The 13,354-nt window shown below is 41.3% G+C and overlaps 1 protein-coding gene across 1 annotated transcript in view; it reads right to left on the bottom strand.

Annotated features, from left to right (window-relative positions):
• The window catches only part of ANKRD33B (ankyrin repeat domain 33B), a 46,893-nt gene extending 33,578 nt beyond the window's left edge, over positions 1 to 13,315 (bottom strand). Inside the window, exon 1 of the mRNA XM_039714908.1 lies at positions 12,904 to 13,315. Within this exon, the coding sequence (XP_039570842.1) occupies positions 12,904 to 13,266 (363 nt within the window). The 5' untranslated portion in view covers positions 13,267 to 13,315. The remainder of the gene's footprint in view (positions 1 to 12,903) is intronic.
• Positions 13,316 to 13,354: the final 39 nt, after the last annotated feature.

Here is a 13,354-nt window from a genome sequence, read left to right on the forward strand (position 1 = left end):
TTCTCGGAGGACTTTAAAATCTGAAAGGCAATAGCATGATACAGCTCTGGGAAGAGAAACAAGTTTGTGAATGTAATGCTGACAGTATTTTAATGTTTTTGTAAGGGTTTACATCATATGAACAATGCTCACTTGCCCTTTCCCCTGTGACTGATAAGCTGCCAAACTGTACAGGCTTTGCTCTAGTCCTTAGTTCTTTTATGATAAACACTAACAATTAGTAATAAATCACAACTGATGAAGTCACTGTACTAGAAATAGAAATTACATGAGAAAGAGGAAAATACAGTATTTTTAGGCAAGTACTCAAAATCTAAACAGGGTAACTAAGCACTATTTTAAAAACCTCCTCCCCAGAGAAATGTGTTTTGTGGATGGCAGGGAGTAAACAGAAAAAAAGGGCCAATATATGCAGTAAACTCACAGCTGCAATTAGAGTTACTATTTTACATTACAGAAAATCCAGCATTGATTTTTTTTTTAATTCTCAAAACAATTAATTTAATTTTATAAATTCTCAAAGCTCGAATTTGGATATATTTGACCTAAATTTTCAGACTCCGCAGACTGACAGATAAATGACAGTAGGCTAGCTTACCGAGAATATTCATTACAAGATTGTGAACTGTGCTCCTGTCACACCCAGCTTGTGAAGTGTTCAAACAGAATGTCTGTGTTTCCCTCTAAGCAGTCCAGCCTGAAGCCACCAGCTCTCAGCTCACTTTGCTGGGGAGATGTACTTCAGTGATACATGCACAACAGGTAAACAAAGTGGGCTTTGCACATAACTAGTTAGTGTTTGTAAATGTGGCCTTGTGAGCAGGTAAGGCAGGGCACGATGCCCTGCTCCAGCAGACACAGCAGCTGGAGCTGAGCTGGGAGCTGCAGGGTGAGAGTGTCCCTGCAGGTTCAGTGTCTGTGCCATGGGCACCCTCCTCCTGCTCCTGCACCGCCATGGCCTGCCCTGGAGTCACGCTTTCTTTTCACTGACACTAAAGGAGCCCCTGTAATTTTAAAATTTTTTCCTCTCTGTGATATCTTTACCCATATCACACCTATTTATGACATTTAGTTGGCAGTGTTGATCTATTTCTCCCCATGGTTACTGTCTGTGTATCCACTGCAGGAGGGAGTTCCTACTGATCTAGCATCAGGTAGTGAAGCTCCAAAGAGAGATCACAGCACTTTTTGCTGACACCTGATAGCTGGGGGGGTTTCATAATTTGAAGAATAGCAGAAAAGAGAGTGATGGACCTGAGATACGAGAAGCACTGGGAAACAGCATTACCTTACTGGAAACCTCCAGGTTAGGCTTTTTTCCCCTCATTTGACTTCAGACCCTAAGAGGATAGTAAATGCATTTGTGATCTGTGAACATTGCCATAGATGTATACCTGAATATCTCAGCTCTGCCTGCACCCATCTGTGAATGGAGCCTCTGCTCATAAATCAGCTGTGCTGACTGTAATAAGCATAAACTAGGTCAAGCTAAAAACATCCACAGAAAGAAAAAAATGGCAATAACAAGTAAAAGACATTTCATAATCTCTTGCCTCCAAAGAAAATAATTCGGGCGATTAATTTTAAGAGAAAGCTTGACATTTTTTCACCATCTCTTTTTTTTTTTTTTTTTTTTTTTTTTTTTTTTTTTTTTTTTTTTTTATTGTGGTTCTGGGCTGCTGATATCAGAATCATAGAATCAATAAGACTGGAAAATATCTCCAAGATCATCAAATCCAGCCTTCAATGGAATGCCACCATGTTCACTAAGCCACACTGTGAAGTGCCACATCTACTCGTTATTCAACATGGTGACTACACCAGTTCCCTGAACAACCTGTTCCAACACTCAATCACAATCACAGAATGACACAGAAACATGCAGAATAAGCTGAATTGGAAGGGACTCATCAGGATCATTAAGTCCAACTCCTGGCCCTACATGCCACCATGTTCACTAAGCCACACTGTGAAGTGCCACATCTACTTGTTATTCAACATGGTGACTACACCAGTTCCCTGAACAACCTGTTCCAACACTCAATCACAATCACAGAATGACACAGAAACACGCAGAATAAGCTGAATTGGAAGGGACTCATCAGGATCATTAAGTCCAACTCCTGGCCCTACACAGGACACCCCAAGAATGACACCTTGTGCCTGAGACAGATGTCCCTATGTTCCTTGAACATTGTAAGACTCGGTGCTGTGACCACTGTCCTGGGGAGCCTCTCCCAGTGCCCAAACACCCTCTGGGTGAAAAACCCTTTTCTAATATCCAACCTGAACCTCCCCTGACTCAGCTTCAGGCCATTCTCTGGGTCCTGTCACTGGTCACCACAGAGCAGAGATCACTGCCTGCCTCTTCTCTTCCTCTCACAAAGAAGTTGTAACTGCAATGAGATCTCCCCTCAGTCTGTCCTTCTCCAGGCTGAAAAAATGAAGTGACTTCTGCAGCTCCTCACACAGATTTCCCTTTTAGCCACTGTTTTGGTGAAGAAAATTTTTTAGTACCCAACCTGAACTTCCCCTGACACAACCTGAGGCCATTTCCCCTTGTCCTATCACTTGTCATTTGGGAGAAAGATGACCCCCACCCTACCACAATCTCCTTTCAGATGCTTTAGAAACTTAATGCTTTTAAAATGTTTAACTTCAGTATTCAATATTTCAATATTTGCTTCATGTATCCATATATATGTAAAGGATCTTACACGCTTCATGGGATCCTTTATGAAGACAAGCGTTGTAAATGCACTGAGACATCTGAATTCAATAAACACAATATTTTAATTCAAGTAAGGAACTAAAAAGATTATAATGTATCAAGTACTCAGTTCCAGTTCCTATTCCACAGGCAGTTCTGCTCATGGGTATCTTCACACTTGGAGCATCGTTTTTGCATCCTCACAAGAGGAAGAATTTTCTGGACTGTAAGATTCCTGCAGATCATACAGCATCAGTGCAGTAAAACAAAAGAAAGCACAGCCATAAATAGGTGGCAAGGAAGGTTCAGTCCCACCCCACGTAACTGACAGCAGGACTCAGCACAGCTTGGCCTCTCCCATTGACTGGGCATGGCAGGAGGTTAATGGGGGATTCCAAAACCACCTGAGCCTTTTCACACAGCCACTGCTTGCAGGCTGTGGGACAGTCTCTGCCTGGGAGATTGCACCTGTCCCTGGTGTACAAGAAAGAGGCTTTCACTCCGTTCCCAGAGACCTTGAAATCAAGTGTTTTTCTTCCCTGTCAGCCATGAATGGTTTCACTCCCTCCTCAAACCACTGGCCAGGCTGTTCTTCCACGAACACTATGTGTTTTATTCCAGGCTGGCAGCTCTGCATGGGGAGCTCTGCTGAAGCAGTGTGGCAGAGAAGTGGCTCCGACATGGTCATGCTGTCCAGTTTTCCCTGCAGACAGGACTCACCTAACATAGCAGTGAGCTTTCGAAGTGCCTGTAGGACAGCAGGGAAAACAACCTTTTTCTTCACAGACACAGGCTTCCTCTGGTTGGCATTGTTCCATGCTTCCAGGCATTTACTGCACAGTACAGATTGCCTCAGTGTAACCAGAAAACTCCTCTACTATGTTTATATTTTTTACTAGATCAGAAGGACTCTTATATTTCATTAGTGCTTGAAGTGTAAATACTTATATTTCATTAGTGTTTGTGGTAGTTCACTAATACTTGTGGTATTTCATTTTGCAGAACTGGCCAATATGTGTTATCCTACATTTTTTGTCCAACAAGTTATTGCTACTTCATTCTTTTTATAGAAAATCTGTAGAAAACTCTGTAGAAAGAAAAGTATTTTAAATTACCTCCTTTGTGGAGCTGAGCTTTGACTCTGCCTTCCCTTGGGTCCTTTATCAAACTCATGTGATACTTGCAGATACACAGAAGTACCACACCACCTTTCAAAGAAAGTCTTCCTTTTCCTTTCATCCACACTTAAAGACACTTTTATGAATACATGGTTAGCCTTCCTGTGTTTCTCAATCAAATGCTAAACAGTTGAGCTGAGCCTTCTTACTATTAGCTCCAAATAGCAAGATATCTAGGTTTTGTATAGAAGAAAAAAGAAAAAAAAAAAAAAAAGAAGCCAAATACCGCCTGAAAGGCTCTTTTTATGAACAGATTGAATATGTCCCATTATCTGCTACTTTTGAACTTCAGAAAACTAATAACAATGGATTCTGCATAAGCTTCCCTCCTATAGTAATAGAAACAAAACTTCAAAACTTCTCCATGAGCCCAGTTCTGAGCTCTGGCAGCTGCTGGCAGCATCTCTTGTCACCAGCAGTTGGTCTGTCCACACACAAGCTACCCCAAAGATGAGGCCTCATGTACTGAGAGGCAAAAGACCAAAAAAAAAAAAAAAATTCCCAAAGCTCATATGTGAGAGGATGTTAGAGGATCAGGCTCAGAACGTTGTACATCCGAAACGTGTGAACCAACAAAAGCCCAACCATGAGTCATTCCCATTTTGCATCATCTTGCTTTCAAATTGCTCCCCATGGAATTTAACAGACATGATAGAAAATAATAGAATTGAAAAATGGGAACTATTTCCACATAGTGGGTTTTTCCCACAGTGGATACAATTTGAATTGCTAATTCACTGCCAGATGTGCAACCACAGACACTGTGACAACAATCCTCTTCCTACAGTACTTGATTATTTCTTATTGTGACTCCCTCAGTATGTTACAGGATTATATCTAGCCCAGGCTGGAGGGTTTCCATTTCTGTATCTAATTAAAGAACAGTCAGAAACAGATATATTCAAACCAATGTGGCATAATATTTAAAATAATTTAGAAGGGTAACCTTCTGAGAGAAAATTTATTTATGAAAACATTAAAGGTGAACTCCTGTCTCAAATAAGGCCTGTGGGAATTCTTCATTGCTTTCACTTTCTCCTGAGATTTTGTAGTCTATTTTAAAAAAGTCTACTGGCAGTTTTTAGCAACTCTACCATTAGTTTTTAGTAAAATTCTACCTCAGTCCCAAAAGATAAACCTAATTCCACAGTGTAATGGTGGATGATACAGAAAGAACATGCAGGAAAATTCTTAGCAGGCAATACTACGCTTACATAAATTGCTAACCCCTCACCCCCAGCCTCAGCCAAAACAGAATAACTTGTCCAAAATAACTACAAGCACTGAAAAAGGTACAGAAATTAATGACCAGAATTCCAGTTTGAGAAAACCTGCAGCATCTTATGTTCTATGTTATCCTACTTGAAAGCTACCTTACCATATTTGAAATAAGCATAAAGCATGTGCAAATAGGTATTTTACCAATTTTAGTACCAGCATAGTTAATGATTTCCAAAACCATAACACAACAAACAATGCTAGTTTGGGCATTTGAACTCAAAAGCCTAAAAGCCAATAATGAATTAGGAGAACAGACTGGGATTCAGGGAAAATGCAGGCCAGGCACTGGCTGTGTCCACACCAGAGATGCTAACCCTGCACAGGGTAGGTGTGAGCTGAGCTGCACATGTGCTCTCATGCCAGAGATGGTTTCCTTTGGCAATGCACACACCACCCCCATGCTCATCTAGCAGTATTTTCTATAAGTAAAAGGCTGCTTACACCTTTCAAGTCTACCTTTATTTCAGAATTAACAGTGAACTTTAGTTCATGACCATGTATTACTTCTCTTTAGAGGAAGAAAAATGTGTTTTAATGAAATGTAATTTTAGACATTTTGATGTACTTTTGGTTGCTCTGGTGGGAAGCAACCAACACCTGTAAAGTCATACAAGAGTTACTACTCATCCTCCTCTGTGAAGTGCTATCAACATACAGAAGTACTACAGTAAAACACCTGATTTTTGTTGGTCTCTGTCACACAATGACAGTTTGCAAAATGTATAAATGAGCTTTGGGGGTTTTATCTTTCTGTCTATTTCTTCTTAAGTAGTAGATCCTATTAGATGTTTTGATTGCTTGTACTCCTTGTTCAACTTCTTTTATTTTCAACTTATTGTCACAGGTTTTATTCCCAAACATAAACACAAGAGTGTGTGACTAAAGTTAAGATGATGGGAAGAGGTTTCTGTGCCACACACAAAAGCAAACATTAATGCCTCTTTCAAAATCCTTTTGGAAATGTCCCCTGAAAGCCAGCAACAAGTCAGACTGAGTGAAAGACGACCAAGTCTCACAGCTCTGAAAAGGGAACTCCCTGGTGAGGGGCTGACATCCCTGTCCCTGCCTTTCCATCTGTTGGCACTGCCTTGGGAGCCTCCAAGAGCCACAGCCCACTTCCAGCACCAGCAGGGCCAAAGGACATGAGAGTTAAGCCCTTGATGACACTGAAAGATGCGGCACTGGAGACCTGCTGTCCACCACAGCTGGCACCTGAACTCACCACTCCTGTGGTACTTCTCAGCAAGCAGCTTTGAACCTGCTGCCTGAGACAGGAGCACTTTTTATTCCTTCCTCAGAGCCCTTGCCTTGAGATCTAAAGCCTTGATAAAATGAGGTGCGGCTGTTGCCTTACAGGCATGTAGCTTGGAGCTGAAGAATTTGGGAATATTGGAGTTTTTGGACCACTTCCTTTCCCAGCAGACTTGAAGTCCAGTACCTCCTATAAGCTACTGAAACTCAATGGGAACTCACTTTTTCAGAGCAATCAGGTGTTTTGCAGCAGTGCTCGCTGCTTCAACTTCCTATAATTCCTCAATAAATTTTCCCTGAGAAATCTTTGGAAACTTTACAAAAGGAAATTAGTGCCAATATTCCTTCTTGAGCAATTCTTCCATGAGAACATAAATTTGAATTTCCTAATGGGTTGAAGGCATTAGCAGTGTCACTTTATTCACTGTGAAATTAAGCTCTACTATTCTCCTAGGAAAAGGCAGTAAGGCATTCCGAAGTCCCATGTGTTATGGACATGTTATGCTAAAAACACGTTATATGTCTGTCATAATTACTGATGAAAGATGTCCAGAACAACCAATCTTGTTAGGCTACCATGGAATTTTAAATGCAGCTGTATTTTTAAATATCTGCAGTCAATTTGTCCTCAGGTGGGTAACCAGTATCATCCCTGCTTCTCTGAGGAGCCCTGAAAGCCACACACTTGATTTAAGACACTAACATGAAATGTTGCTTAAAGCAGAACAGAAGATTGATGTGACCTTTACTCCTGTAATACTGTCAGACTAAAAACACCCCTCCTGTTCCACACACTTGACATTAAGCAATTTGTCAAAATTCTTCAGGGAAGCTACTCTTCATCTGGTTTCTCTAGAAGTTGAAACTATCACTTGAAACTTGATTAGACTTGTACAACTTTCTCATCTAGTCTTCAAATCTGTATTTGTCCATTCCAGTAGGACCTACATGTATTAGCCAATGCTGCTTTTGACATGAAGTAAAAATGATGTCATGTTACCTGTCAGCTCGATGGAGGACACAGCCTGCTCTGGGCATGCATTTCCAGCAGTGCTAAAGACCTGCATTTATGTCTAAACATCCTCAGGGTCTTTATTAATTGTTCTCTTTAATCTATAGAATTAAGTTCTGTGAACATACTTTTTCTCCAGTAAAGTTATTTTAAAGGATTATTTTTTTGTGCCAGGTTTACATAGGCATTAGTCACCTAACACTGCAGATGAAGACAGACAAGAGCAGGCAGACAGCTAACCTGCCCACGCTCTTCTGATAGTGCCTCTGAGTGCCTACCTGTATCAGTCTGGTCCATGCTCTGGTTAGCTCACCAAATTCCCTCTTAGCCAGCTCACTTCATATTTTCCATGCTTTTCTGATGGCTAACCTTGAACTGTAATTACTGTATTTGAAGAATTGCCCCTTTTTTTGACATCTATAATTCTTTACTTTGCTCACTTATTTTGTAAGTACAAACATGTATTTCCAGGGATATTTTTTACTGCATTTGAGGATTTTGGTACTTTTTAAAGGATTTAAATTATATTACTTTTGTTGTCTTTCTAAAAATACTTTCACCCCAAAAATTCACTTTCATGGTTTAGTGTCATGATGTTAAGTTTCAATACAATTGTTTCCATGAGAATACTTTGTATAAGATAATATGGATCAACTAAAGCTGCCTGTGAAAATAATAATGAAAATAATAATGAAATAATAATGAAAAAATATTCTCTGGAGGAGATGATGTTCTTAAAATCCTTTTTCTGACATGGGTTAACTTGGGTTAGCTATGTGCCATGAAAACTGAAAAGCAACATGTGACGGGAGGACTTCATCCCTTACCAGAAAATGTTAGACTCCTGATTTTTTATAAGTTAACATTCTGAAGATTATTAAAAAACCCAACAAAAAAAAAAAAAAAAACCAAAAAAAAACCAAAAAAAAACCCCAAAAAACCATGAGTTAATGGAGTGTTACACAAGCTCTGGCACTTTTTGTGATACATGACTTTTTAGAAAAGCATCATTCAACAGAAAGTTCCCTCACCTAGAAAGTGGGAATCAAGCCACTGGCTCCCTGTCCTTCATAACCAATTGCAATTTCAGAAGCCCAGCCCTTTGGCAAGGACAAATTCAGGTGTCAGCTCCATGGAGGATGCACTGTTCATTGCTCTGTGAAAAATTCTGAAGGGTAATGCTCCCTAAATTGGGTGAGTTTCCCAAAGTAGTTTCACTGTGGTAGTACAGAGCCTGAGGAGCAGCCTCCACCACAGGGAAAGGAGAACAACATGACAGTTCTGATGCCTTGGATACTGTCACAGACCCAGTGAGGAAACCAGGTGAGTGATGCCATTCCAAAACATCCACTCACGGTGTGCAGTGCACAAACAAGCCTAGGCTGCATTCAGAGAAACATTCCCACTGTTATGTCCATAGCTGTCTATGGAACTGGACAAAAGACTCATTGAGCAACAACCAAAAAAAAAAAAAAATAACTGAAACAGACTACAACAGACTACAACAGAATATTCTTGCTAATATGGGCTATATCAGATCAGCACAAAACCTTTCTGCAGATCAGATGTGATTATTTTCAATCTGGCAAGGGAACGTTCTTTGCCTTCTTTTCCCTCTCCCCCATCTCTTAATGCTTTCTCTATTGTCATGGCAAATTTCTAAATTTGCTTGTATTCTGCAGTTAGGTAAGACCAGATTTTGAAACTCTGTCTTTCTAAGTATATATATATAAAATCCTAGTTACCAGGCAAAATTTGATATTAAATGATGTTAAAATGATGAGATAAAAGTATCTGAAATTTAGAAATTTGGCTAGTGAGGAAGGAGAACCAGTCCCCACGTGGTAAGGTGGAAAGTAGCACCATTAGCCAGGTGATACTGAGGTCCAGTCAGGTCAGGAAATTTCACCAGAGCCATGCCTTTATTTTCCCTTTTCTATTTTCAAATCCCTCTTTACTATTAGGATAAATAAACAAACACTGAAGAATGAGAGGTCACCCTGCACGATGTACAATTACTATATTATATGCTGTCACAGTTATTTTCCAAATATTTCTGTGTTAGTTTGGGCAAGGAGAGGAAATGAGCAGCACCAATCCAGTCTTTCTGAATTCCATGGACAGGTAGCAGTGCAAGAGAAGATGAGGGGATCAGCCATCTGGGGATCCTCTGCAGTCAATGATATATAAACTGGTTTTGTCTTGACAGTAATGAAAACAAGACAGGGAAGGTACAGATCTTCAGGCTGCATGTGGTGACTAATAAATCAGATGTTGTGGAGCCTGGTTTACTGCAGGAAGGTGAATTTAATGAAAACTTGTGCCTGGCAGGAGGTTCTACAGCTCATGAACAGACTACGGGGAAAATATGCTTCTGGAGAAATTACACAAAAAGGCACTATCCAAGCTTGGCAAATTGACTCTAAAGAGGAAAATAAGTAAGGGTACCTCTGGATCCTAGCATTTTCTGGAGAACTGCTTCTACGTCTTAAATTTATACATCTGCACTTTAGGGACAAGGTAAAACTAATTAAAAACAAAGCAGGCTCATTGTGTCCAGTTTAGGGCATTTGGAATTTTTTTCATGTTACATTTTGTGAGCTGATTTTATTTACTTTCAGAATCAAAATATAGCGTTGTCTTATGACAATAACTTGTTACTTGTTTTGAAGAAAACTTGATTTTGAAATTGTGAAAATGAAACTGTAATGTACTTACATTCCAGAGGCTATCAGATCAGGATGGTGAAAATAGTTAATATCCTCAGAATGGACGCCCTCCCCTTCACCACCCCACTTCTCAAAAAGCAAGTTATTCTTCATTCTTTGCCCTGTCTCTTGGAAAAGAAATCAAAACTTTGAAGAAACAAAAGTCTAGCTTGTTTGTTCACAGGGTGGGGGGGAGAAAATAAAAACTGTAAAAAAAGAAAGGTAAAAAAAAATTAAAATAAGAAAAAAAATTAGAGCTTTCCAACAAATGCATTGTAGACAAATATTATCCTGGCAAAAGAAGACGCTAAGCCAACAGTAGTTTTAGTTTCAGCAACTAAAATCTTCTTGAGAACAACAGGTATGTGTAACTTTTTCTTTTACTTTTGGTAGCAAAATTGCCTTTTTCATGGATAACATCCAATGATTTTATAATGAAATTCAAGAGCAAAAGACTAATCCACAGAAAGGGAAATAAAAGGCCTGAGTGAAACTTCCATTTTATTAGGTAAAATTCTCTAAACAAGGTAGTTTTCCTTTGCAAAATAATGAGAATTTGCCTCAATATCCCTGAGCAGGAGTCATACTTGAAGTTTCTGCTTCCTAGTCAAAAGATTTCTCCCACCCCACTCACATGTGTCTGGAAAAGACCGAGTGTCCTGCTCTGTACTGCTGTGATTGGGGCTCTTCTGTGAGGAAGGCAAAGTGAACTCATGTCTACCACATAATTCCTGTTGCTGAATTCCAGAACTTTTTTACTTTGTATTCATAAAACAAAATTAAGAAAACAGAATTTTATGCCAATTTTTAATTTCAGGTTAAACTGAATATTTGCCTAAGTAGATGTTCTTTTGTTTTTGTTTTGTTGGGTTTTGGGTTTTTACAGTGTAAACAAAGAAAATAAACTTTCAGATTCAAACTAATATTTTGTCTCTTTTCTCAGAAGCTGAAGAGATAAAGAACAAGCTGCTTTCTGGGAGGAGGATGGTGAAGAGAAGGCTGTCCAAACAGGAGAATTCGCTGCTTTCACAACCCTGATCTGATCACCTTTGCCCAAAGAGCAGCTGCAGGATGAGGGCTGATGCTTGTGCTGAGCTTTGTCATCCCTGTTGACTGAGAGGGAGGGTTCCTGCAGCTTCTTGCCCTCTGTTGGGCAGGAAGGCCACCTTTTCAGGAGGGACAGCTCTGGGGCACTTAATGCCACATATATAGGGAGCCAAACCTCCCACACCATCACACACTTGAGACACATCAATGAGCCAAATCAATGGACCTCAGCAGAGGCTGCAGCCCAAGCCCCACAGAGTGTCAGTGCTGGGGTTGGGCTCCAGCCCAGGCACAGCCCCAACATATGGGACAGGTGTATCTGCAGGGTATTCAAAATACCCTGTAATGTACAACTGGATCTCACATGTTACTAGCTAAAGTATAACCACATCATATCCTGGCCTGGGCAGAAGAGTTGATGCAAATTATTTCTGTCCTGTGTTGCTCATTCCCAGCCTCACACCATAGGCTGCTTCTACCTCAGACGTGTTAATATGACCTTTTGCCTTTTTAAGAAATTTACAATAAGTCTGATCACTAAAAATCTGTATTAAAAGAAATCCTTTGGAAAAAAAGATATTTTTAGGAAAAATCCTAGAAGTACATCTGTCTAAGCCACAAGAAAAGCCCCTCTGCAGACAGAACCAAACACAAATCATGGCGTTCTTTTTGATGCAAAGACAACTTATGTTGCCAGAATGTGCAAGTTCTTTGCCCAATTGAAATAATACAGGTTTCCTTTCAAAACACTGCTGTCATGGATTAGTCACAGAATTGTTTTTTCAGATTGTTTACGCAAAATAACTTCTTAGGTTTAAAACAAACTGTAGTAATATCAGTGGTCTTCAATACCACTGTTTAAATGTCCCAGAAACTCATTAACCAGGAAATCTTTCCCAAGTTTTCACCTTCTGATTTAGAGAAGTACACTTCTGTCTCTACAATTAACTGAGTAACCGGAAAAAACAGAGCCACAAAACTTGTAGTGATACAAACCCCAAAAATATATTATCAACAACAAAATAAATACAAGGAGAACTCTGAAAAATACCTATTTTAACACAGGAATACCCTGAACACTGCTTGGCAGTCTAGGAACCAGGAACGAGCTTACATTTTTGGGGAAGCTAAAGGAAAAAGAAAAAAAATAATAATTTAAAAAAAAAAATTTACCAGCAGTTCAAAATTTCATGGTGAATATCATAAAGTACTGCAAGGGATGAAAATAATAATAAAAAAATAAAATAAAATTTAAAAAAAAGAAAAGAAAAGAAAAAGATTTTACCAGCAGTTCAAAATTTCATGGTGAATATCATAAAGTACTGCAAGGGATGAACAGCCCGGAAAAGAGGAAGGTTTTTTGATGCTGAACACAACCATTACCAGCTGTGCCCCTCTCGGTTCCCAATAAACAGAAGGAAAAGCAAGACCCGATTCAAAACTGATCGCGGGAAAACCGGGTTCCGGACCTCTGTCTCATGCCATGAGCCGGACCCTTCCTTAGCCAAGGTTAGAAAGTCAGGGCTGGCAGCGCGCAGCGCCGCGCCCTTCTCTGCTCCTGGCTGCCGGGGTCCCGTTCCCCAGGGGGCTGCAGAGCAGCATTCCCGGGAGCGGCAGGGGCGTCGCTCAGCCCCGCGCGGAGCGGAGCCGGCGGCGGCCGAGCCGCTCTGCCCCGGCCGGGCTGCCCGGGCTGCGGGCGCGGCGCGGGATGCTCACCCTGCGGTTGCGGTCGGCCTCCCGCACCTCCTCTTCCAGGGGCCCTTGGCGGATGAGCGCCTTCAGCACGATGCTGTTGTTGGTGCAGCAGGCTCGGAAGAGGCTGAGCGCCTCGGGGCTGTCGCGCTCGTCCCCTTCCAGGGACCAGAGGTCCTCGTCGTCGTCGTCCAGCCCCCGAGGAGGGTAGAAGGAGTCGTCTGAGGCGATGCTGCAGGTGTCGGGCAGCTCGGAGAAGTCCTCGTACTCCTCGCAATCCTCTTCCTCCTCCACCTCCTTCTCCTCTTCCTCCTCTTCGTCCGGCTCCTCGGCGGCAGCCTCCGCCGCCCCCTGCTCGGGGCTGCTCTCCGCCTCGGCGCCGGGCATCTCCTTAGCGGCGGCGGGCGCGGGGCAGACCCGCTCCCCGGGCAGCGGCTCGCCGTGCCCGGACAGCAGCACCATGCCGGCGGCGGGC

The sequence above is a fragment of the Passer montanus genome, unplaced genomic scaffold (assembly GCF_014805655.1).
Source record: "Passer montanus isolate IOZ18808 unplaced genomic scaffold, ASM1480565v1 scaffold31, whole genome shotgun sequence".
NCBI classification, from domain to species: Eukaryota; Metazoa; Chordata; class Aves; order Passeriformes; family Passeridae; genus Passer; species Passer montanus.